The 27010-nt window shown below is 39.5% G+C and overlaps 1 protein-coding gene across 7 annotated transcripts; it reads left to right on the plus strand.

Annotated features, from left to right (window-relative positions):
• LOC117502534 (probable serine/threonine-protein kinase kinX) lies at positions 1-26153 on the plus strand. 7 transcript variants are annotated; one of them, XM_034161571.1, is made up of 7 exons: positions 1-509; positions 1642-2039; positions 10388-12317; positions 12431-12475; positions 13867-13986; positions 18863-18961; positions 25160-26153. In XM_034161571.1, the coding sequence occupies exons 1-7, from the start codon at positions 260-262 to the stop codon at positions 25378-25380; spliced, it is 3063 nt and encodes a 1020-aa protein (XP_034017462.1). In that variant the 5' UTR covers positions 1-259; the 3' UTR covers positions 25381-26153. The 7 variants fall into 7 exon arrangements, with proteins under 7 accessions (XP_034017462.1, XP_034017463.1, XP_034017464.1 ...); XM_034161572.1 differs by having other exon boundaries at positions 12431-12457; XM_034161576.1 differs by having other exon boundaries at positions 5-509; positions 10388-10475.
• The last annotated feature ends 857 nt before the right edge of the window (positions 26154-27010 follow it).

Genomic DNA, 27010 nt, shown 5'->3' on the forward strand with positions numbered 1-27010 from the left:
GAAGAAGAAGAAGAAGAAGAAGGCCCATAGCGGCTACAAGATATGAACAGAAAACTCTTGTTAGTGTTAAAAGACTTTAAGAAGTGAAGATTGTTTTCCTTCTTCAAAAATGTTCTTTGTTGGACACAAAGAAGTTAAAAACCAACAAGTAGGACGTATGACAACACAAAATAGAGCTTCGGTTTAAGAGTTGTTTGAAGCTAAGCTATTTAGCTAAGCTAAGCTAGCTGCTTGTAGACAGGAACAAAGTTTAGCAGCAATGACGGGGAGCGAAGTGTGTTTTTGTGGAGGAAAAAGTACTCGTGTGAAAACGCCTGCAGTCCAGACGGTGAGAGAATTAGTTTACCAGCGTCTCAGTATCGTAGCTGAAGAGCTGAATCAGCGCCTCGCTGCAGTAGCTGCAGAGATCGCTGGTCTGTTTGAAGAGCAACTTTGTTCTCCTCCTCAACACGGTGACCAACAACATAAACTGCTGGATACTGTTCCGAAGACTGGAGATCACAGAGCAGGTTTGTTCAGTCCACATTCAAAGACGTTTAGAGCAGTGCAAACACACCAAAATGTAGTAGTTAATAGAGGTGGGTGGATCGATCCTAATATCGATACCAACGCTGGTATTGATATTGAACGATCCTTGTGTAAAAAGATCGATACTCAAGCTTTTTTTTCCCTCTCCTGTACGCACTGACTGCTGCGCATGCAGATTCATCAAAGTCTACTCTCTGTCTGTAAGAGCTGCGCTGTCACACAACACAGAGCAGCGCACCCTTGTATTGTGGTTTGTCAGCCCTCTACCTCAGGAGATTTTGTTTTAAGTTGTGTTGAGTGATATTTTTTAAACAAAAATGCTGATTGTGATAAAGTATTTTGTTGTCACGTGCAATATTTGGCAAAATTCTATCCTAGGTCTTTTGGATCCTTTTGATCTATGAAGCTTAAATATGAAAAAGTAGCGGTATCGATATCTGCGATACTGGGCCTGTATTTACTTGGTATCAGATCAGTACTAAAATTCCCAGTATCACCCACCTCTAGTAGTTAATATTGTGGATATTCTTCTGTGACTGGAAGAGGATTTATATCAGCTATTTGTCAGGAAATTCCGGTCACGTGCTGTGATTGGTCAAGCGCGAAGACGCTTTGAAATCATGTTTCTGCAGCTTAATTGGAGTCCACCTCCAATTAAGCTGCAGAATTATCATAAATCCAGTTAACATAAATCATCACTTTGGAGGCCTTTGCTTGCAGTGAAGTACTGTATGATGGAATGTCAAAACTCGAGAACTCCTTGGAGATTGTTCTATTTCTGTCTCAGGTGTTAACGTACATTCATGGTACAGCATTCAAGAATGGTGAATTTAATGTAAATTTTCACATGGATGACCGGAATGAAAATTTAATGTTGTTGGAAGTTTGCAGATTACACTGAATGTAATTGAAATTTGTTCATAATTATTCTGATCCAGAAAAAAAAAAAACTGAAATTCTTAATTTATAATGAAAATGCTCAGTAGTAAGTACTGACAGTGGGAACTACTACTACTACAATAAATAAATAAATTAGAGAAGATCAGAGTAACATTTGCTTGTGGTATGAGCCTTCAAGTCAAACACAGACCTTTGTTTAATTGTTCCATGCAGATCTGCATCATCATTTGGTGACTGAAGAAGAGGTTTTCTTTCAACAACAGGAATGGAACCCAGTTGTGGACCAGAAAGAACCAGAAGCAACACAAACGGAAGAGAAACTGGGTGATTTCTGGACCATCCATAATGGAGAAGAGCTTCAACAGTTGGAAGAGGTGGATGTCACCAAGTTTCCAATTATACTCAATGTAAAGAGTGAGAATGATGAAGAGAATCCTCAGCTGTTGGTCAGTAAAGAACTGAATTCCCCTGAGTCAGGGGACTGGAGCACTAATGTGAGCCATGAAGAACCAGAGCCACCACAGAATAAACAGGAACAGGAGGAATGCTGGACCAGTCAGGAGGAAGAACAGCTTCAACAGTTGGAAGAGGTGGATGCCATCAAGTTTCCGGTAATACTCAGTGTAGAGTGAACTTAGAGCAGAGAATCGTCAGTCTCAGAACTTTGTCAAGGTCGAATTGGTGAGGACAAAGAGTTAGAGCCTCAAATCAGCAACTCAGCTGAAGAAATGGAAGAACAGGATTGCACAGGATCACAACCAGCCCAAAACATTGATCAAAACACTCATTTACGACCACATACTGATGGAGCATATTCACACTGTTCTGAATCTGAAAGTCAATCGATCAATTTTATTTATATAGAGCCAAATCACAACAAACAGTTGCCCCAAGGCGCTTTATATTGTAAGGCAAGGCCACACAATAATTACGTAAAAACCCCAACGGTCAAAACGACCCCCTGTGAGCAAGCACTTGGCGACAGTGGGAAGGAAAAACTCCCTTTTAACAGGAAGAAACCTCCAGCAGAACCAGGCTCAGGGAGGGGCAGTCTTCTGCTGGGACTGGTTGGGGCTGAGGGAGAGAACCAGGAAAAAGACATGCTGTGGAGGGGAGCAGAGATCAATCACTAATGATTAAATGCAGAGTGGTGCATACAGAGCAAAAAAGAGAAAGAAACACTCAGTGCATCATGGGAACCCCCCAGCAGTCTAAGTCTATAGCAGCATAACAAAGGGATGGTTCAGGGTCATCTGATCCAGCCCAAACTATAAGCTTTAGCAAAAAGGAAATTTTTAAGCCTAATCTTAAAAGTAGGGTGTCTGTCTCCATGATCTGAATTGGGAGCTGGTTCCACAGGAGAGGAGCCTGAAAGCTGAAGGCTCTGCCTCCCATTCTACTCTTACAAACCCTAGGAACTACAAGTAAGCCTGCAGTCTGAGAGCGAAGCGCTCTATTGGGGTGATATGGTACTATGAGGTCCCTAAGATAAGATGGGACCTGATTATTCAAAACCTTATAAGTAAGAAGAAGAATTTTCAATTCTATTCTAGAATTAACAGGAAGCCAATGAAGAGAGGCCAATATGGGTGAGATATGCTCTCTCCTTCTAGTCCCCGTTAGTACTCTAGCTGCAGCATTTTGAATTAACTGAAGGCTTTTCAGGGAACTTTAGGACAACCTGATAATAATGAATTACAATAGTCCAGCCTAGAGGAAATAAATGCATGAATTAGTTTTTCAGCATCACTCTGAGACAAGACCTTTCTAATTTTAGAGATATTGCGTAAATGCAAAAAAGCAGTCCTACATATTTGTTTAATATGCGCATTGAATGACATATCCTGATCAAAAATGACTCCAAGATTTCTCACAGTATTACTAGAGGTCAGGGTAATGCCATCCAGAGTAAGGATCTGGTTAGACACCATGTTTCTAAGATTTGTGGGGCCAAGTACAATAACTTCAGTTTTATCTGAGTTTAAAAGCAAGAAATTAGAGGTCATCCATGTCCTTATGTCTGTAAGACAATCCTGCAGTTTAGCTAATTGGTGTGTGTCCTCTGGCTTCATGGATAGATAAAGCTGGGTATCATCTGCGTAACAATGAAAATTTAAGCAATGCCGTCTAATAATACTGCCTAAGGGAAGCATGTATAAAGTGAATAAAATTGGTCCTAGCAGAGAACCTTGTGGAACTCCATAATTAACCTTAGTCTGTGAAGAAGATTCCCCATTTACATGAACAAATTGTAATCTATTAGATAAATATGATTCAAACCACTGCAGCGCAGTGCCTTTAATACCTATGGCATGCTCTAATCTCTGTAATAAAATTTTATGGTCAACAGTATCAAAGCAGCACTGAGGTCTAACAGAACAAGCACAGAGATGAGTCCACTGTCTGAGGCCATAAGAAGATCATTTGTAACCTTCACTAATGCTGTTTCTGTACTATGATGAATTCTAAAACCTGACTGAAACTCTTCAAATAGACCATTCCTCTGCAGATGATCAGTTAGCTGTTTGACAACTACCCTTTCAAGACTTTTTGAGAGAAAAGGAAGGTTGGAGATTGGCCTATAATTAGCTAATATAGCTGGGTCAAGTGATGGCTTTTTAAGTAATGGTTTAATTACTGCCACCTTAAAAGCCTGTGGTACTTAGCCAACTAATAAAGATCGATTGATCATATTTAAGATCGAAGCATTAAATAATGGTAGGGCTTCCTTGAGCAGCCTGGTAGGAATGGGGTCTAATAGACGTTGATGGTTTGGATGAAGTAACTAATGAAAATAACTCAGAACAATCGGAGAGAAAGAGTCTAACCAAATACTGGCATCACTGAAAGCAGCCAAAGATGACGATACGTCTTTGGGATGGTTATGAGTAATTTTTTCTCTAATAGTTAAAATTTTATTAGCAAAGAAAGTCATGAAGTCATTACTAGTTAAAGTTAAAGGAATACTCGGCTCAATAGAGCTCTGAAACTTTGTCAGCCTGGCTACAGTGCTGAAAAGAAACCTGGGGTTGTTCTTATTTTCTTCAATTAGTTATGAGTAGTAAGATGTCCTAGCTTTACGGAGGGCTTTTTTATAGAGCAACAGACTCTTTTTCCAGGCTAAGTGAAGATCTTCTAAATTAGTGAGACGCCATTTCCTCTCCAACTTACGGGTTATCTGCTTTAAGCTGCGAGTTTGTGAGTTATACCACGGAGTCAGGCACTTCTGATTTAAAGCTCTCTTTTTCAGAGGAGCTACAGCATCCAAAGTTGTCTTCAATGAGGATGTAAAACTATTGACGAGATACTCTATCTCACTTACAGAGTTTAGGTAGCTACTCTGCACTGTGTTGGTATATGGCATTAGAGAACATAAAGAAAGAATCATATCCTTAAACCTAGTTACAGCGCTTTCTGAAAGACTTCTAGTGTAATGAAACTTATTCCCCACTGCTGGGTAGTCCATCAGAGTAAATGTAAATGTTATTAAGAAATGATCAGAGAGAAGGGAGTTTTCAGGGAATACTGTTAAGTCTTCAATTTCCATACCATAAGTCAGAACAAGATCCAAGATATGATTAAAGTGGTGGGTGGACTCATTTACATTTTGAGCAAAGCCAATTGAGTCTAATAATAGATTAAATGCAGTGTTGAGGCTGTCATTCTCAGCATCTGTGTGGATGTTAAAATCGCCCACTATAATTATCTTATCTGAGCTAAGCACTAAGTCAGACAAAAGGTCTGAAAATTCACAGAGAAACTCACAGTAACGACCAGGTGGACGATAGATAATAACAAATAAAACTGGTTTTTGGGACTTCCAATTTGGATGGACAAGACTAAGAGTCAAGCTTTCAAATGAATTAAAGCTCTGTCTGGGTTTTTGATTAATTAATAAGCTGGAATGGAAGATTGCTGCTAATCCTCCGCCTCGGCCCGTGCTACGAGCATTCTGGCAGTTAGTGTGACTCGGGGGGTGTTGACTCATTTAAACTAACATATTCATCCTGCTGTAACCAGGTTTCTGTAAGGCAGAATAAATCAATATGTTGATCAATTATTATATCATTTACTAACAGGGACTTAGAAGAGAGAGACCTAATGTTTAATAGACCACATTTAACTGTTTTAGTCTGTGGTGCAGTTGAAGGTGCTATATTATTTTTTCTTTTTTAATTTTTATGCTTAAATAGATTTTTGCTGGTTATTGGTGGTCTGGGAGCAGGCACCGTCTCTACGGGGATGGGGTAATGAGGGGATGGCAGGGGGAGAGAAGCTGCAGAGAGGTGTGTAAGACTACAACTCTGCTTCCTGGTCCCAACCCTGGATAGTCACAGTTTGGAGGATTTAAGAAAATTGGCCAGATTTCTAGAAATGAGAGCTGCTCCATCCAAAGTGGGATGGATGCCGTCTCTCCTAACAAGACCAGGTTTTCCCCAGAATCTTTGCCAATTATCTATGAAGCCCACCTCATTTTTTGGACACCAGACAGCCAGCAATTCAAGGAGAACATGCGGCTAAACATGTCACTCCCGGTCCGATTGGGGAGGGGCCCAGAGAAAACTACAGAGTCCGACATTGTTTTTGCAAAGTTACACACCGATTCAATGTTAATTTTAGTGACCTCCAATTGGCGTAACCGGGTGTCATTACTGCCGACGTGAATTACAATCTTACCAAATTTACGCTTAGCCTTAGCCAGCAGTTTCAAATTTCCTTCAACGTCGCCTGCTCTGGCCCCCGGAAGACAGTTGACTATGGTTGCTGGTGTCGCTAACTTCCCATTTCTCAAAACAGAGTCGCCAATAACCAGAGTTTGATCCTCGGCGGGTGTATCGTCGAATTTTCCACGGTGCGGAGCCGAGTCTCCAATTCGCCCAGCCTGGCCTCCAAAGCTACGAATAAGCTACACTTATTACAAGTACCATTACTGCTAAAGGAGGCCGAGGAATAACTAAACATTTCACACCCAGAGCAGAAAAGTGCAGGAGAGACAGGAGAAGCCGCCATGCTAAACCGGCTAAGAGCTAGTAGCTGCGCTAAGCTAGCGGATTCCTAAAAACACACAAAGTGAATAATGTGTAAATAATTTAGAGGTGATTCAGCAGAGGGAGTGCTTTAGTTAAGGCACGTGAAGATTACACTGTGAAACAAATCGTTATCTAGGTAAGTAGATCAATCTAACTGCGCAGATTAAACAGCTAACAGATACAGCAAAACACCGCTGTGCTCCGGAACAGGAAGTGATACAATACCGTAGTGAGAGCCAACCACCAGTAGAGGCAGCAGTGAAGAGAAGAAGAACCTCAGTGAGGTAGTCATGTTTGCATACTGTAAGACATCGTAACACTGCAGTTGTTATGGAAAGTAATATTGATGGCAAGGTCCAAAACAAAGGAACAAAGTACAAAGTGTGACAGTACCCATATGTTCTGGATTATAACTCGCACCTTTTTTCCTGTATTATCAGCTCTTTAATTTGGTGGTTTTGCGCATTGTTATAGCAATCTTTTTAATGAATGCCATATATTCTTTCATTATTGGAGTTGATTTTATTTAATGCTTTGATTCCTGGCAAAGCCCTGTGTAAATAGATATACAGTTCATCTGTAAAGTATTCACAGTATTCACTTTTCCAAATCTTATGTTACAGCGTTATTCCAAAATGGAGTCCCCCCCCCATCAAAATTCTACTCACAACACCCATAATGACAACATGAAAAAGAGTTTGTTTTTTAATTTTTGCAAATTTATATAAAAAAAAAAGGAGCACTCCTTGGAGAGCACATGTACATTTGATTTCTTCAGTTTTTGTTTTTTTTTTTTTTTAATTAATTTGCAAAATTATGAATTGAAATTGGCACCAATTTATTGCAAGTGGAAGATGGATTTTTTTTAAAAGAAAACTCGAAAGTTCAGCTGCAATTTGCCAGAAGGCACGTCTTAGATGCAAGCCTGGATCTGATCTGTTCTGTTGAAAGAAAATTCTTCTTTGCTCCACTCCAGCTATGAGTGGTGATGCAAAGATCAAAACTTGCACTATGCACAGTTTCTCCAGTCACATCCACAGAAGCCTATAACTTCTTCAGGTTTGTCTGGGTGTCTTGGTGGCTTTCTTCACTCGTCTCCTTCTTGCACACTCCCTTAGTTTTACTGTAGAGTACCATACTGTCTGTATGTCTTCTTAACTGCAGGGATTAAAGTTCTTTGTCGCTATGATGGATTTCTGTCAATTGGGCTGCCAAAACACAGGGTTTGTACTGATGCCACCCTGATGCAAAATCAAGGCTGGATGCAAGATATAAACTTCACCGCATTTAAAATGTTGAAAAAAAAATTTTTTTTTAGAACATCTCTGTTTTATTTTTGTTTTGTTTTGTTTTTTCTCCTGGCGGTGAGTCCATGTGTCTGTTTGTCTGTGTCCTGTCTGCAATGTTTTTTGGGGGGTGGTTGAGTGTCTCACAGCACCGTGGTGAGATACAACGACCAAAGAGCAGAGTTTTACAAACAGATTTTTAAACTATTTCTTTTCTGTCAAAGTCTGCTCTGAGTGTCTGTGTCCTCGCTGTGGTTAAACTAAAAACACAGTTGCAGACCCGTGACACACTAACAACAATCACTAATGCCCCCCCCCCCCCCCCCCAAAAAAAAAAATACACCTAAAATTTTTCTGAGGACAGCATGATGTAAGATACACTCATAAAATCTTCTCATCCCTCAATCAGATCACACTTTCCACATAAATTCTTGTTTCTGCTCAGAGAGTACAAACCATGGGTGCATCCAGATGGAAAGAGGGGGGTTGTGCCCTCCACAGCACCCCTTTATTAAAGGTCCACTTTTATAGGTCCACTATAATATGATGGCTGCATTAGAAAAGAGCAGCAATGGTTAGTGAGTGAAATCTAATCTTGTTCAGCAGGAGAACAATTTGCTGTTTTCTTACCTGTCTCTACCTTGTTTTACCTTAAACACTAGGACGCAATAGCGAAAGGTTTCTATAAAAAAGGTAGATGGTGAACAAAAAAATTCAGTCAGAAGATTATTATTACTATTTTTCCTTTAGTTCTTGTAACTGATGTAACTAAAGACCAAGGCATATTCAATGTCTTGGAAATGTTCATGTGTTCATCTCCTTGTATGAAGAAGACTAGATGTAAAAGTGATAGTTTATTTGTGTTATACTGAAGTGTGCACTTACTTATGCACGCCATCATTTTGGCTTTTACATTTATATTTCTTTTAATTCATGATGTCGCGATTACTTTTCACTGTGAATTTAAAGTGAAGGTGACACCAAAAATGTACACAAATATTCACTAAAAATGATGAAATGGTGATATTCTAAAAAATCCTGAACAATAAAAGTTGATAAGTGCGCAGGTGAAGGATAAACAGCTGTCTGAAGCCTGCACTTGATTTCAGCCCGTAGTTGTGGCCATATTGTTGCTACGTCATCACTGGAACGGCACCTGCTGATTCAAGCCCAAATCAGTTGTAAATACTGCGGAGGTCGAGCTGTTTTCGAACAATTTTTTCTCTAGTGTGGAGCTTCTTTTTTTTTTTAAGTCCAGTCTGAATGTGTTTTTGAAGAAGCTGTGGGGACACAGCCTTATGGTTTGAGCCTTATTTAGACCACAATGAGGGAGAAGAAACCTTGGAGGAAAACCTTCAGTCTGACAACAGTGATGATACTGGCAGAGTTCAGAACACAAAATGGTGATTATAAAACTAATAATAATAATGCAGGCGATTTCAGCATGCAGGTGGAGATGATTAACTTTTTTCTTTGCCAACTCTGTTCGTAATCAACTGATTAAAAAAAAAAATGTTTTACTACCTGTGACATCAGGAAAAAAGTGATGAGGACGTGTGGATTTTTTATTTATGATTTTTTTTTTCTGAGAAACAGGTACATACATTTCAAATCTGAAAAATGTCACGAGGGACTGAAAATATCAGATTTAAAAAAAAAATAAATATTGTTTCTTTTTCGAATAGTTAGTGTACTGTACTTTAGTAGCATGACATGTTATTATTAAATCCTAAAACTATTCACACAAAGAGTAAATAATATAGTCTTACCTGGACGTTTCAGTAAGGTCATCTTAGTCTGATGAAAATGTCTGAAAATAATTTAATTTGTTGTCCTGTCTGAAGAAAAGTCCATGTTGGGTCGAGTCTCTACTGTACCACTGTGGGAGTGGCACAGTCAACTACAGGTGTAATCCGTTAATTGCATCTGCGGCTGATGTCTCTGCAGCGAATGGATCCTCTTGTCCCACCACGAGCAGCTTTGTGCTGCAAGTTAAGACTCGTAGTCGTCTGCTCATAATGTTTCAGTCTGCTTGCGACAAAATAATGTGTAAACTCAGTTTTGCCTCCGTGTTGAGTGGAGAAGCTGCAGACACCGTGCGTGAGTGCGCGTCAATATAAGTGTTCCACCTGCCAATCAAAAGGATTCTGCTGGTGAGAATTAACTGTTCTGACACCGAAAACACATAATCCATAAATCCATAAATTAATGGGCCTATGAAGATAATGGATCCGGCGCTGATGTCACTTCCTCCTTCTTCTCCAATGTCGGTACTCACCAGAAAGTTCTTGGTTTTTAGTGGTGCACAGTTCAAAATCCGAATATTTATCTCTTCAGTAACTGCGTACCAGGAAAGGATAAATTTCAAACTTTTGTTTAATTTTAGTCTTAAATACTCAAAAAAAACAAAACAAAACATTACATATCGTGTCACCTACACTTTAAAGGGCATAATTTTAGGAATTTCAAAGCCTGATTTTTTTTTTATTTTTTTTTTGATGTCCCAAAAAATTTTCAAAGCCCAGGGGATTCACAGACTTTCAAGCAGCACTAATATATATATATATATATATATATATATATATATATATATATATATATATATATATATATATATATATTATTGGTATTTTTGTTTTTCAGATGAAAGACACCTGTCTTGAAGACTCTCAACTGCATGATTCTACATCAGTGAGTGAAGATGTTCCTGATGCCTCCTCTAAAAACAAAGGTAGTGATGCTCATCTTCAACCAAAGCAAACAAAATACCAGTCCCGTGATCCTTTATTCAGTGACATTGGTCCAAAAAGAACCTCAATCACCGACCATGAGACTTGTGACAACAAAAGAATTACAGCAGAAGTCACTCAAGCAGAAGAACGCAGCTCAAACCAGGAGACTGTTGGCAGTTTAGTTGTTGGTGCTTTAAACAAAATAAATGGCACCAGAGTAAATGACAAGAGACATTATTGTTTGTATTGCAAGAGGCCTTATGTGAAGATTGCACGGCATCTACAAGAGGTGCACAACGATGAGCTGGATGTGGCTAAAGCTATGAGCTTTCCAAAGAGTTCTGAAGAGAAAAAAAAATGCCTAGAACTCATACGAAACAAAGGCAACCATGCTCACAACACGGCGGTTATGAAGACAGGGAAAGGGGAACTCATACCCCGTAAACGACCACGTAAAGAAGTGCTGGGAAGTAAATTCATTCACTGTGAATACTGCCATGGACTTCTTAGAAGAAACGTCTTTTTGAAACACATGAAACTGTGTAAACATAAACCTGAATCATTGCCCACGAAACCAGGAATGACTATGCCTTCACACTTCAGTAAACAATTTTGGCAAGTAGTTGGTGTCATGAATCATGATCCAATCACAGATATAGTAAAAAATGACAGTGTCATTATTGAAGTTGGGAAGCACCTGTTAAACAAAGGTGGGATGTCGGCTAAGAATCAACAGTTTGTGCGAGACAAAATACGAGGAATGGGAAGACTAATCCACAGTGCTAGGAGAGTTACCAACCTAACAAAAATGGAGGATTTCATAAATCCTAAGAATTTCTTGGCGACAGTCAAAGCTGTCAAGGTGACTTGCGGATATGATAGTGCCACTAACATGTTCTCTGTTCCATCACTGGCATATAAACTTGGGAATGCCTTGGTTCAAGTTAGCAAATTCTTAAAAGCTAAGGGATTGTCAGCAAACAACCAAACACTTGTCAGGAATGCCACTGAGTTTCAAAAGGTCTACAGTAACAAATGGAACTCGATGGTCTCTCTGACAGCACTGACGAAGACAACAAAGTGGAATGTGCCCAATCTAATCTCCTTCACTGAGGATATGCAAAAAATTCATCAGTTTCTCGGGCAAATGCAACTTCAGTGCAGCAGTGAGATCTCGAAGTGTTCATCGACAAAGGTCTGGGTGGATCTGGCAGAGGTTTGTTTAGCACAGACCATCCTCTTTAACCGACGCAGGGAAAGAAGGGTGTCAAGCATTACCTTGTCAGAATTTTTGTCAAGGGACACGTCTGATCCACATCCGGATTTGGATTGGTCACTTTCTGAAGTGGAAACGAAACTTTGCCATCATTTCTCAAGGTTTGTCACCACGACGAAGCAAGGTAGACCGGTTCCAATCCTTGTGACTCCAAAAATTCTGTGTGCGTTAGAACTCCTTGTTAAGCAAAGGAAGGCTTGTGGGATTCTAAAAGACAATATCTATTTGTTTGCAAGACCTGCAGCAATGACACATTTAAGTGGTACAGGCTGTATCCGTGGCTTTGCAGAGGCATGTGGGGCAAAGTGTCCCAAAGCATTGGTGTCCACCAAACTACAAAAGCATGCTGCAGCCCTTTCAACAGTGCTGAACATGGCAGACACAAATTTGGACCAGCTGACCAACTTCCTTAGTTATGACGTTGCAATCCATTGTGAGTTAGACCGGCTGCCCGAGAAGACGTTGCATCTCGCCAAGATCAGCAAAGTTCTAATGGCGCTTGAGCAAGGACGATTAGCAGAATTCCGTGACAAGAACTTGGATCAAATCATCATATATCCAGATGGTGTGTTTTATTTTAGTATATTCCTTTGCCTAATCCCCCCCCACCCCCAGTCTTACTTCTTCTTCTTCTTCTTTGAGTGTATTAATAAGTAGTGCTTTGTTTGTCTCACACAGAAAAAGTCCTGGGTAGTGATGCAGAAGGTGGGTGCAGAGAAGAAGGTACTTAATGGTATGGAGTGCTGAAAGGAAATAAGATAATGGATGTTGTTCACCAAAATCATATAGACTGAGTTTTTTCTATTCCATTAGCTTTTTTTTTTTTAAATCCCAAGTAATGTAGATTGCTACTAGTGAAATATGCAAGCTGTTAAGACCACTCACAAAATAGTAATTTCTTTATTGCTATATTGATAAAGACTTGATGTCTAATAAAACCTTCAGCAGTGTTTTTTTCTAAATCCTCTCTATATGAAAATTATATAAGGTATGTCTTCTATAATACATTCCAATTCTAAGATAGAACTGTACTAGTGTATACTAAGCTATATCTAAATATCTAATATAAAAAAAAGAAGAAGAGTAGAGTAGAGTAGAGCCACTTAGGTGCCTGGTCTTGAGAACCAGGGATGGTAGGTTGAAAAGCTTTTTTATCCCATGGGAACTCTCCCTACCCACCCAAGCGACTCAAGAAAATGGACATCATGTATATAAGTGATATTTACACAATAAGGGTAATAAACAACATATACAAGAAATATAGTTATTACATAATATTATAGGTGTTAGCTTCTAAAACCTGAATATTCATATAGGAGAAGATTGTATTATACCTAGTCTGTAGACTAGTAGTAAAATTAAATTATAGCTAGTAGGCTAAGCTATAAATATGGTTATTTTATTATAGAAACAGAAGCTATCATGTAGTATGTTTTAGGTATCTATCTAAAGTTCACCCTGCTAGCTTACTATAGGAAGACAAAATACATATTCTATATGCTATCTAATGGAAACCCCAAACTTAGATACTATATGTTGATATCTATTAAAGAACCAATAAACTGAAGTATCATTAAAAAAGTTATGTGTTAAAAGAAAAATGTTATATGTTATGTTTAAGCTTTTGAGTCCACTCATAGGAAACTTATACTACAAACTGAGATGTAGTATAATTCTAATTTATTATTCATACCTCCTAATTATACTGTAATTTAAGAAATGGTAAGCTATTTTTTTGAGGAAAATCACATATGGCATGTTACAATTCTGTTCATCTCTGTAATTCACTCATTATTTTTCTCCCATTTGCCATATTTGGTGTTATTTGGTATTTTGGGAAGATTATTTATGGTGATCCTCTTGTGGGCACACTTATTTATGCGCAGGTGGAATTCATGCAGTTATCTGGAATTATGAATGCTTGATGAGTCTGGTGGGGCGCACTCATATGACCCCATCATACTCAACGAAGTACGAGAAATATAAGAATGGTCTTATATTATATTATATTATATTATAATGGCCAGTGATTGGGTATAGTCACCATTATGTGAGCACATGTAAAGTATCGATGTCTTAATAATAAATTTATGCTTTTTTTTTTCTTTTCATAGAACTGTCTGAAGAGGAGAGTCTTCCACCTACTGTAGGGGATGAAATCTCTCCAACGCACAAGAGACGCAAACCATCATCGCCAGTGGATGAGATGCCTTCATTGAAAACTACTTCCAAAGGTAATTACCCCCTCCCAGATTTTAATTAAATTTAAAAAATTAATGATGATAATAATTCTATTAATGTATGTAGACTGGCCCCTGAAATTAATCCCAAAAGATTTATTTTTTCTATTTGCCGTGCTTCAAGCTGGTGGCACTTGGGGTCACAAGTCGCCTGAAGTCGCCGTTCACGACTATAAAGGGGAGTTGGTGCAGCCATGTGCTGCAGATAGAATTAGAATTAGAAGGGCTTTTATTGTCATTGTACACACAACAAAATGTGTCCTCTGCGTTTAACCCATCCTCATTACAATCAGACACAATCCAACCACTAGGAGCAGTGGACAGCTACAGTCCGCAGCCCGGGGACCAGCTCCGGATGTAGAGATGCTGCCTTGGTCAGGGGCAGAGAAAGGAGCAGAACATAAATAAACATGTTTTTGATTGTGGGAGGAAACCCACGCAGACACGGGGAGAACATGCAAACTCCACACAGAAAGAGCGGGAAGTGATCCCATGACCTTCTTGCTGTGAGGCACCAGTGCTAACCACTAATCCAGCATGCCACAGATTTATCGTGTTTACTTGGGTTTACTTAAAACTGTCCAGTTTGAAGGCACAACTGGTCGTTAACAATTCTGCAGCTGATAGTAGTATTTGGTAGTTGATACGCAGGCTTGGGGAGTAACGGAATACATGTAACTGCGTTACTTAATTAGGATACAAAAAAAAGGTCACTGTATTCCACTACAGTTACAGAAAAAAAGGCATATTCAGATTACAGGTATATTTAGTAAAAATGGGGATTAGTTCGCAGGATTACAATTTTAATGCATTTTATGATATTATCTGTATATAAGATTATTTTTTTTCTTTGAAATGAAAATGTCCCTTCATGGACAGCGACATGACGTCTCCTAACCGGGCAAAATATTGATGAAGTGCCCAGATGTTAATGCATTTTCAATGGAGATTCACGACTGAATATACTCAGAAAAATGCTCGCAAAATACGTATTAAAATGCCATTTTGACCTAGATATCAAGCCAGTAAAATTAAATTACATTAAATTATGTCAGGAAAGTATTAAAGTTACTCTGACACACACACATTCCCAAATATTAGTGTTGAAAGTTACACGGATCTGCGCTGTTCAAGCTGAGGCGTCCTGCAGCTGCTGCTGTGTTCAACGCAGCGCGGCTCCTAAAACCATTACAATACATTTATATACATATTATATTTTTACACAAGTAATCCTTTATTGACCGACTTTCATTCATGAAGTCAGTGGTGTGGGTACACATCTCTATGTGTGGGTGTGACGGTGAGCGGCACAGCGTGGGTCATTATAATCTCATTATTTTAAGGTGCAAATAAAAAAAATCCCGTCTTGTCGAACAATTTTAATCACTAACGACAAGTATTTTAACTAGACATTGGTCTATCAGTGGAAAATATCAACTAGACATAAGTGAAGAGTTAATGGTCCATGTCGTTGGGCAACATGGCAGGAGACATACAGCTGTTTATCATCCAAATATCATGGACAAAGTGACAAGAAGAACCAAAACCACTTACTTATGGAATTAAATATTGTCTCCCTTGTTCTTTCCGGCATATTCCACCTTTTTCTTGAACTTCTATGCACGCAAATCACTAACTTGCCCGGAATTAAAATGGCGATCACGCCTTCTTACTGACAGTATTTACTTAATGGTTTTCATTATGCTGTTATGCTCTTATTTTAAACCACTTACTTATGGAATTAAATATTGTCTCCCTTGTTCCTCTGTTTGTGGTTTTGCCAACATGCGCAGCTTTCCGGCATATTCCACCTTTTTCTTGAACTTCTATGCACGCAAATCACTAACTTGCCCGGAATTAAAATGGCGATCACGCCTTCTTACTGACAGTATTTACTTAATGGTTTTCATTATGCTGTTATGCTCTTATTTTGAAAGTTCAATAAGTGGACTGATATGTTAAACATGGTGCGAATGCTATGTGAAAGACTAAAGTAAGATAATTTTATGTTTACTGAACAAGTAGCAGACTTTTTTGTTTTGTATATTGTTCTGCAAGCCCCTTTTAATTATAAATTCATCCGCACACCACCTGATTTTCATTATCCTTCATTTGTTTGCATTTTTTGTTGAAAATTTAGCAGGTGAACACTGGGTGTGTTTAAAACAATATTGTGGCACTCTTAATTCATAATGTGAAGTAAAACAGAGCATGCCATGTAAAAGAAACAGTTTTATTTTTGCTTAATAAACTGTACTATGTGGTCAAGACTATTTCTATTTAGTTTCTTTTGTCTGTATTAGCATATTTGATATTGGAGTAATCCAGAAGTAATTGAAAGTAATCAAATTACATTACTTTAATATTATGGTACTCGGATTACGTTACTGACTACATTTTTCAACAGGTAACTAGTAACTATATCGGAATACATTTTTAAAGTAACCCTCCCAACCCTGTTGATATGATCTTTCAGGTGTGAGTTGTGCTATTTTTCAGCAAAAATACAAGTCTTGATATAATAAAGAGGATGCTACAGGGGTACACAATAATCACAACAGAAAGCCAAAGTGGCAAGAATTCTATAATGTTGTATTATGGTATTAAGTTATTGGTGAAGCACTGAAGTATCCCTGTGCACTCCCACTGTCCTCTTCTTCTACTACTACTATGAGGAATGAAATTCTGGTAGATTGCACACTGAAGAGTGTGTTGCTGCCCTCGATAAGGGCCCCTTCACACATAACACAAAAGACGCAGAAACTGGAAGAAAATCTGCGAAACATACACAAAATGGGGAACCATGAACCATTGTGCTCGTGCACGAACACAGTGCGAGCAGCTGGAACGTGTTGCACCCCAATGTGCCACTGATGTGGAGAAAAATAAAAACCAGCTGTATAATTAGTGAATATCACTGGGTTGATACAAATAAGAAATAAAAGGGGACACAATACAGAACCCTGCAGTTAAATAACCCTGGTTAAATAAAAAAATAAATGGCACTCAGGATTCGAACCTGCAATTTACAAATGCTCTGATTAACAGACGGAAACTCACTGTCTTATAACAAGAGCGTAAAATGGGTAAAATCAACAAGAAGATAAACATATTTTTTTTTAAAAGGGAGAAAGTGTCATAATAACTGACAAAACGGCGTTTGTTACAGCGTATTTGTGGTGATACGTGACTGAAAGTCGTGGTGTTGGTTTGTCATATTGTCATAGTCCTGCAATGCGCACATGACATTCAGATTGCCTGCTGCGTGATTTGGCGGTCCGTTTCACATGGAGCAGCCTGCTGACGTGAGCTGTGTGCAGCCGCTGCAGCCCGGCTGTGTGCGCTCAGACGTGGCTGTCCGGACCCCATATGATCATGTCTGTAACTACATATCAGCATGTCATGCAAGTGTGCTCTCCCACCGCACGCCGTGTGTGTGTGGGGGGCACGACACACACATATGCCACATGTGTGGCTTTTGCAACGCCACACTCGTGGGGGCACTTAGACAGATTTCACTACCAGCTCAAAAGTGACCGTCTGCTCACTATTTTAGTGCTGACAGAGCGAACCGCACCACATTTTCTAAGTGGCCAGCAAGCGGTGTTGGATGTTCGTGTTTAACACTTGGAATTTAGCCGACACCTGCCGCGAGAGGAATCAAATGGGCTCTCACAGGGCACATGCTGTCTTTTGGCCGCTGGTGTGTGCGAATAGTTGTAGCGACAGATGCACGAGGTGTTGGAGGCAGCTCCGATTTTTCACGACTGGCATGTAATTCCTCCTTCATGCGCTAGTCGGCTTCAGTCGTGTTATGTGTGAAGGGGCTCTAAGCAAAGGGATTGCTGGTCATATTCTTGCACACAGCCAGTTGCGTGAAGGAAGTTGAGCTATTCTCGGCCAACAACATGAAACGAAAATTGACGTCAAGGCGAAAGTCGGAAGACCCACATCCAACAACTGCCTGAAGTGTCTTTCTCTCTCTTGCAAATACAAATTCTTTTATAAATGCAAATACTTACAACAGAGTTACACACCATGTGTACAATCTGCTTGGAACTCAACAGAGAGTAGCTACATTTTCCCACGCAGGTGCAGCAACAGTTTTGAAAATTTCAAAATTGGTGCCAAAAGAGTGAACTCAATGCAACAGCAAGCAACTGCAGCACAACTCATAACAAGGCACAGTTAATTTGGTGAACAGTTTACAGGAACTGTAAGCTGCTGTTTGCCAAAATATGCGAGCTTGTTGTGAGTATAGCTGAAATATTGGCCTGAATTGATTCCTCTGGATGCTTAATAGGTTAAAATTTGCTACCAAAGATTGAATGGAAGATTATGTTTATTTATTTAAATCACCCCCTTCCATGGTTGCTTGTACAGGCCAACATTGCGATTATGATGTGATTATATTCCGTTTTCCCGTCAGATGGTCCAGGGCCAAGCATCAGCCCACCCCTTTTTTGAAGAAAGTTGGTTAAATGGCCACCTGAAATTAAATTCAATAACATGGAATACATTTAATGAATGAGAAAAGGAAAGGACAAAAAATGGACACAATCATGTAAGTTATTTGTGACATATTTTTTATTTGTGATGAAATTAGACATTTTATTGAAACTGCCATTCCGACGTACATAATACTGGCCATGCTCATGCATCAGCAGAATTTTGCGTAGCGCTTTGGGTCCTCTGATGGGACACTGGGGTATACTTGGTTTATTGCACTTAAATGTGAACACACTTGGAAGAACAAATGCCACATTGATTGTTCTATGGTCAACATTCTTGGGGTGTATATAAAATATACCGTTAATATATCATGTATATATGTTTGACAATGTATGTGTTTTTGTCATTGACCCATCAGCCAAGGGTAGACAACCTTCTGAAGGGGATGGAATCCCACCAAAGAAAATGAAGCGCAAATTGTCACCAGTAGGAGGCGGTGCTGTGAGACATTCCAAAGGTGAATTTTTACTGCAAAAAAAAAAAAATGCTATTAACTTTAACTGTTGATAGTTTAAAGCTGTGTTTGGAAAAAACACATGCTGGTTTGGTTTGACTTGGTCCGTCAATAGGGTGCAGCTGGGATTTGCATTATTACAACAAGCCAACCCATTTGATGGTCTGTCTATCTAACAATCATTAGGTCTTGACTCGCCAGCATTGAAAAGCAGTGGTCAAAACCTGAAACACTGAAGCCTGATTTTGTAATTTAGGGTTTTGATTACACAATGTGTATGTGGACAACAGCCTCAAATATAAAGTGGTAGAAAAAAATGGCAATGTTGATAGAGGGCATAGTAGATGTATACGGTAGAAGTTGGTATGGAAAAGAAGAAAAATGTAATTGTTAGTTGCATCTATAGAACACCAGGCTCTAATATAGAAATCTTCAGGGATATCAATGGGGGTTTTAATATTGATTTGATTAACTCGGTGAATCATAATCTACTGATGAGTTTGGTTTGAGCCTTTACTGCAAAATCACCAGACCCAGATAATATAGTTACAAACCTCATAGATAACAACATAATAAGCAGATTATTTATCTATGATATTGGTGATCATCTAGATGTTTTTTTTGTTGTATATGATAGCGGTACAGGAAAACTGCAAAGGATAGCACACAGGTATAAAAGAGTGAGAACAGAGGAGTCAGTGAAGACATTCAAGAGGAATTGCACAATCAAAACTGGGACTCAATACTGAGGGAAAACAACATTGATTAAACCTATGAAATGTTCCTAAACACTATTAAATCACCTATGATAGACACTGTCCAATAAAAATACACTAAGAAAGGAAAATATTAAGATACACCATGGATCACAAAGGGATTCCACAATGCCTATAAAAAAAAAAAAAAAACACACACACACTTTACAGAGAATTGATAAAATATGGAACTACAGAGGTAGAAAATATATATATATAAAAATATAAGAATAGCTTAATTAATATTTTAAGGACAGTTAAGCAGGAATATTATAGTGCGATTTTAGATGAGAATAAAAGCAATATTAAAAGCATATGGAATATATTAAATAATGGATGTTAAAACTAATTATCCACAATATTTTATTAGTAATGATAAAAAATAGTAGAGAAGCTTGAATCTTCGACTGGACTGGGTTGCTTGACGCGAGGACGTTTCGCTTCAGATCGCAGAAGCTTCCTCAGCTAAAATTCTTGCTCTGGTGGTCTGACTTCTGTCTTGACTCTTGTAGAGAAGAATAATCAAGAAGTCACAAAAGCTGGAGTTTTAAACCTAACCAGACCCCTTCTACCGAGAGGCAGACTGCTATAGGCTGGTGACTAAACAATAGCTCTAATTAGCACCTATTGTGCTCTAGTTAGCACCCTCCTAATGACAGGGCAGCTGTCCCTCTCCTGATGGCTCCCTTGACGACTCTGCTGATGACATGAATGACTCATTACCATGAACAAAAGACTGAAACTGCTTTGACCTGAGTACCCCATTGTAAACAGGGGATAAAGCGTGTCTCAGACTCCCTCCCCGGTTAAGGCTGGGTTTCACACGTTTCACAAAGAATGCCTCCTTGACCCCTCTCTCAAACCCATTCTTCTTCTCTCTGGCTAATATTTTAACTTCCTTGTCCTCAAACGTGTGGCTAGTGTCTTTAAGGTGGAGATGAACTGCAGACTGAGGTCCACTGGCGCCCTCTTTGCGGTGCTGGTATAGCCTTTTGTGTAAAGGTTGCTTAGTCTCACCTATGTAGTGTTCGTTACAGTTTTCCTGACATTTGATAAATACACTACATTGCTCTGTTTGTAACTAGGGATCCTGTCCTTAGGGTGAACTAATTTCTGTCTCAAGGTGTTAACCGGTTTAAAGTAAACTGGGATTTTGTGCTGTCTGAAGATCCTCTGTAGTTTTTCCCCTACTCCTGCTAAATAAGGGAGAGACACTCTTCTTGTTGTCTCTCTCCTGTCTATCTGGTCTCTTTGTTCTCTGGGACTTCTGCACTTTGTCCAGGGACCATCGTGGGTACCCACATACTGTGAGGGCTTTCCAGACAAGTTGTTGTTCTTTAGCCCTTCCCTCTGCAGTTGTGGGCACCTGTAGGGCTCTGTGTTGAAGCGTCCTGATCACCCCGAGCTTGTGTTCAAGGGGGTGGTTTGAGCCAAAGAGCAGATATTGGTCAGTGTGAGTTGGTTTTCTGTAAAACCCCTGTTCTGGAGCTGCCTGTTCTCCTCCAATCGTAACATCACAGTCCAAGAAGGCTAAGTGGTTGTTCTGGCATCCTCACGTGTGAACTTGATATTGGCGTCCACCGAGTGATGTGTTTCTGTAAAGTCCTCAACTTCCTGTTGTTGGATTTTAACCCATGTGTCATCAACATATCTGAACCAGTGACTGCCCGTGAAAGACGTCAATGCTGTCTTCCTCCCACTCGCTCCATGTACAGATTGGCCACAATGGGGGATACCAGAGACCCCATCGCACAGCCGTGAATTCTGCCTGTAGTAATTCCCCCTAAACAGGAAAATACTGGTGTTAAGACAGATCTCCAAGAGCTGGCAGATGTGGTCTGGTGTGAGTTTGGTCCTTTCAAGTAGAGCCACATCCTCCAGCAGTCTCTGCCTCACAGCTTGAGACGGCCTCAGCGGTGGGGATGCAGGTGAACAACGAAGTCACATCAAAAAGACATGATTGTTTCATCTGCCTCCAGCTTGCAGGTCCTTGATCTTGTCACAAAAATCTTGTGTGTTCTCCACATGGTGTTCTGAGTTACCCACTAGAGGAGCCAAAATCCACTGAGGTGCTTGGCCACATTGTACATGATGGAATCTGTGCTACATACAATAGGCCTGAGTGGCATGGTCCTGTTTGTGGATTTGGGCAGTCCATAGATGCACGGAGTGACGTCCCCAGGGTACAGTCCTGTAGTATGCTGCCTGTCGATGAGTCCCTCTTTCTCCAGGTTTGGAGGTAGCTAATGATTTCTTCTTATAGCCGCTCGTGGGGTCTCTCTTCAGACATTCATATGTATTGGAGTCACTGAGCAAGTTGTTGATCTTGGCCTCATAGTCAGATGTGTTCAGGACTACCGTGAATCTGCCTTTATCGCTGGCAGGATAAGGATGCTTTGGTCCTTTTGCAGTGCTGACAAAAGCTTTCCCGTTCTTCTCCTGTGATGTTGGACAGAGAGGCTTAGCACTGTTCAGCACTGCTGTGACTCTTAGTCGGAGGTCCCCCACTTCTGACTCTGACAAACTGTTATGTTTAATGGCTGACTCTACTGCAGTGATGTAATCTGTCGGTATATGTTAGGTGTCCTGAGAATTTAGTCCTTTAGCGAGCACATCCTTTTCTGTCTGTGTAAGAACCCTGTTGGAGAGATTCTTTACCCAATTTTCCCTGTTGTCACTAATTTGTCTGGGTGTATCTTTAAAAATACTCCCACTGCAAGTACGCCTTTTCTGCACTAAAAGGTTGTGAAACTTCCTGATTTGCCTCTCCTTACTTTTTAAATGCTCAGCCATTTGAATTTTAACTATGAACTTTGTGATCTTATTATGGGCCTCTTCCTCCACTAAAGTTTCTAACATTTTGTGCAGACTATCAAGATTATTTTGGAGGTCTAATATTTTAAAATGAAGCCTTCTAATTCTAAGACCCAAAATCCTCCTAAGGTAACTGTGCTGGATCTTTGCTGCTGTGTGACCTGCTTCTAGTGCCTTTTGCTTCATGCATTTGGGAATAACATTGTTTTGTTTGCATCTCAGGTTAAATCTTAAGTGGTTTCTAAAGTTAGCTATCTTTTTAACAGTCTTTTCCAGCTTACGTACCAGTGCCAGGGCCTAATGCCCACAGTTGGTCGCAATGTCGCAACCGGTTAACACCTTGAGACAGAAATTAGTTCACCCTAAGGACAGGATCCCTAGTTACAAACAGAGCAATGTAGTTTATTTTATCAAATGTCAGGAAAACTGTAACGAACACTACATAGGTGAGACTAAGCAACCTTTACACCAAAGGTTATACCAGCACCGCAGAGAGGGCGCCAGTGGACCTCAGTCTGCAGTTCATCTCCACCTTAAAGACACTAGCCACACGTTTGAGGACAAGGAAGTTAAAATATTAGCCAGAGAGAAGAAATGGTTTGAGAGAGGGGTCAAGGAGGCATTATTTGTGAAACGTGTGAAACCCAGCCTTAACCGGGGAGGGGGTCTGAGACACGCTTTATCCCCTGTTTACAATGGGGTACTCAGGTCAAAGCAGTTTCAATCTTTTGTTCATGGTAATGAGTCATTCATGTCATCAGCAGAGTCGTCAAGGGAGCCATCAGGAGAGGGACAGCTGCCCTGTCATTAGGAGGGTGCTAACTAGAGCACAATAGGTGCTAATTGGAGCTATTGTTTAGTCACCAGCCTATAGCAGTCTGCCTCTCGGTAGGAGGTGTCTGGTTAGGTTTAAAACTCCAGCTTTTGTGACTTCTTGATTATTCTTCTCTACAAGAGTCAAGACAGAAGTCAGACCACCAGAGCAAGAATTTAGCTGAGGAAGCTTCTGCGATTTGAAGCGAAACGTCCTCGCGTCAAGCAACCCAGTCCAGTCGAAGATTCAAGCTTCTCTACTATGGAAACCACCTGGACAACTGAGAGCCTACACAGAAATAATGATGAAAATATTGATGACATGCCTACAGTGGCTCATAATTTTAACAAATATTTTATGTGTTTCCTGATTGTGGAAGAACAAAGGTCTAGAATGATGAATCACAACTAGAAATATACAATATAACTAGAAATGTAGATGAAGTCAGATTGTATGGCCGTGGATAACATTACATCAAGATGTGAAAAGGAGAATTGTCTTTCTAAATTTGTGTCATCAGTGACCTTTGGAGTGATGGACCTGTGTTCCTAATCAGGCAGGTCCACGAACATTTAACATCTACATTTCTGTATTGCCCACTATAGGTGTTGAAGCATCAGCTGCATCTCACACAGCTGCTGTCTGAAAATATGTTTCTCCTTTGGAACACTGGTGAAGAAAGGTGTGAAAACCACAAGTTAAAATAAAACAGCCTTTTTATTGCATATATCACAAACACCATAATGCTCTAGCTTCTTAATTAGTATTTTGTGATCAATCGTGTCAGACACTTTTTTTTTTGTTCAATCAATAAATACCCCTACATCAACCTTCTTTTTATCTATGGAGCTAGTGATTTCCTCTGTTAATTCCAGGACTGCCAATCCTGTGGATCTTTGTGTTCTGAATCCATATTGACTTTCTGAAAATAGTTTATGTTCATCACTGAATTGATCCCATCTGTCAACAAAGAGTTTTGCTAAAATTTTGGCCTGTAATTTGTGAATTGTTGTCTGTCCCCAGTTTTATATGGTGGTATGAGTTTTGCAAATTTCATTTTGATTGGCAATTTACCAGTTTGGAATAACAGGTTACAGTGGTTTAACAATTACAGCAATAACTCTTTTAACTGTTCTTACATCTATGTCATCACAGTCAGTGGACCTTTTGTTTTTACATTTATTAACCATTTCAATTAACAGTTTATTAACAATTATCAATTGTTAAGAGCAGCGGAGGAGTGGTTCCTCACACAATTTAGTGTTCCCTGTTTACTGTGAGTGGTTTTATATACTGATCAGCCATAGCATTGTGACTACCTGCCTGATATTGCGTAGGTCCCCCTTTTGGCACCAAAACAGCCCTAATTCTTTGAGGCATGGACTCCACATGAGCCATCCTTCACTCCCCATGGGAATCAATTGTCACGCCATGGCCCTGTTGCTGGTTCACCAGATTTAGTTACTTAGTTCCTTGGACCACATTTGGTGGGTACTGACCACTACAGACTGGAAGCATCCTATAAGAGCTTCAGTTTTGGAGATGCTCTGGTCGAGTCATCCAGCCTTCATAATTTCTCAAAGTCACTCAAGTCTTTATGTGCCCACATTTTTCCAACTTTTAGGACAAAATGTTACCTTGCTGCCTCATAGATCCCACCGACAGGTACCATTGTAATGAGATTATCAGTATTACTCACTTCACCCGTTAGTGGTCCCAGTGTTATGGCTGATCGCTGTATAAATCTAGAGATACATGATTTAGAGCTTATAGGAATTCTAACTCACATTCTCAATTTATTTTTCTTCTTATTTGCAGATAAAGTGTTACGGAAAAGAAAGTTCTGGCAGCAGGCGGAGGTGCAAGCTGTGGAGAGACAAATGGATCCATTCATCCGTTCTTGTGTTGTACCAGCGAAGCGTGATTGCGAAAAATGTTTGAGGGCAGAACCAGAAGCTCTCAAAAACCGAAATTGGCAGACCTTAAAATTTTACGTTCATAACCGCATTCAAGCGTACAAAAAGAAAGTGCAGCGCTAACAGTGTGGAGATTAATAACTAAGTTTGTAGCAGTTTTTTTTTACACTTGTATTTGTCAAGAAACAAATTCCCTGAGCCATTAAGGCACTGAATTACTTTTCTATATTTTCTGTACTTGAAATCAATTTTATCCATCACAGTGACATTTAATCTCTTAGAGTTGATCGCAGCTACGGGGATTCCAGTCAGGTAGTAACAGTGGCTCTATTGAGTAAACTGGGTGTTGCAATCAATTCTGTGTGTGTTTGAAAAAAAAAAAAAAACAGCTGGACAGATTTTCACCAAACTCCATGTGGATATTACTTGAGGTAGTGTCCCCAGATGATAAACTTTTAGAACAGATTGGTCAAAGTTCAAGGTCAATGTCAACCAAAACATAGTCCAAAAAACAAAACCATATTGACCATAATATCTCAGCTACCGATATGGCTAGAGATGTGATCAAAACCTCATATTTATCAGTAAAATACTTGTGACCACATATGGCCACTCAAAGCTAACTGCATATATTGCTGACAGTGAGTATTCATAATATGAATACTCAATACTCAGTATACAGTATGCAGTGTATATATCAATTCTCTGGTGCAGTTATTTTGTTTGTACAATTTGGAAAACCTTTTTTTTTTTTACACGATACTTCATAGAAGTATACTATCACAAAAGTTTGTATGTTTTTACAAAGCAGTTCTTAAGATGTGCATTGTTCACAATTAATGTTTGATTGTCCACTATAAAACAAGTAAACTGGATTAAATCAATCACATTTACCCATTCTGTTTGCATGTTTATTGTCTTCAAATTAAACTATTCTTTGATTTTCTTCAAATTCAACTATTCTTCAAAGGAAACTATTGAATATCATTTGATATGGCTGCATTTTTCGCACAGTGGCACTTCAGCACTCTCAACTGCAATGATGGAACCCAATGCACTGATACAAGTACATTGCAGTGCTACTATTTTATGAGAGGTTTCATTTAAAAGAAGAAGCAGCCTCGCTGGCCTCCTGCAGAGCATTACAGCGGAGCTCTGAAAGCGGAGGTCAGTCTTGAAGTCCTGAGAGATTTCTCTCACCAGGTGCTGGAAGGGCAGCTTGTGGATCAGCAGTTCAGTGGATTTCTGGTAGCAGCGGAGTGCGGCGCTCATTCACGGTCTTGTTTGGATTTGGGACACATCGGATTTTTAGGTATAGGTGTTAAACTTTACTTTTTCTTGCATATTTTCCAGTTTTTAAACATCAAAAATGACCAAGAGTGGTCTAGAATTACTTGTAATAGACATCTTTAGCTTCACTTTATTTACAGGTATCAAGACAATACAGTGGAGAGAAATTAAGTCATTATCTATCAAAGTACCCACATTTCCTGAAAAGCAACATCATGTGAGGACTGATTGCTCTGCTGTCACTCACAATTCCACGCCCCTGTCAATCGAAGCCATGCCCTCCCACGCCAGAATGGGGCCAAAAGTTTGAGACTGAAAAAATAAGATCTGAAGGTGAAACAAAAGATCTGAAGGTGAAAAAAGAAATATGAATGAAAATAAATTATTTGATCACAATATTTACAGTTGAATCAAAAATTTATTTAAACTGAAAAATATATATCTTACACTTATTTTTATTTTG

Source organism: Thalassophryne amazonica, chromosome 21, assembly GCF_902500255.1.
Source record: "Thalassophryne amazonica chromosome 21, fThaAma1.1, whole genome shotgun sequence".
Lineage (NCBI taxonomy): Eukaryota > Metazoa > Chordata > Actinopteri > Batrachoidiformes > Batrachoididae > Thalassophryne > Thalassophryne amazonica.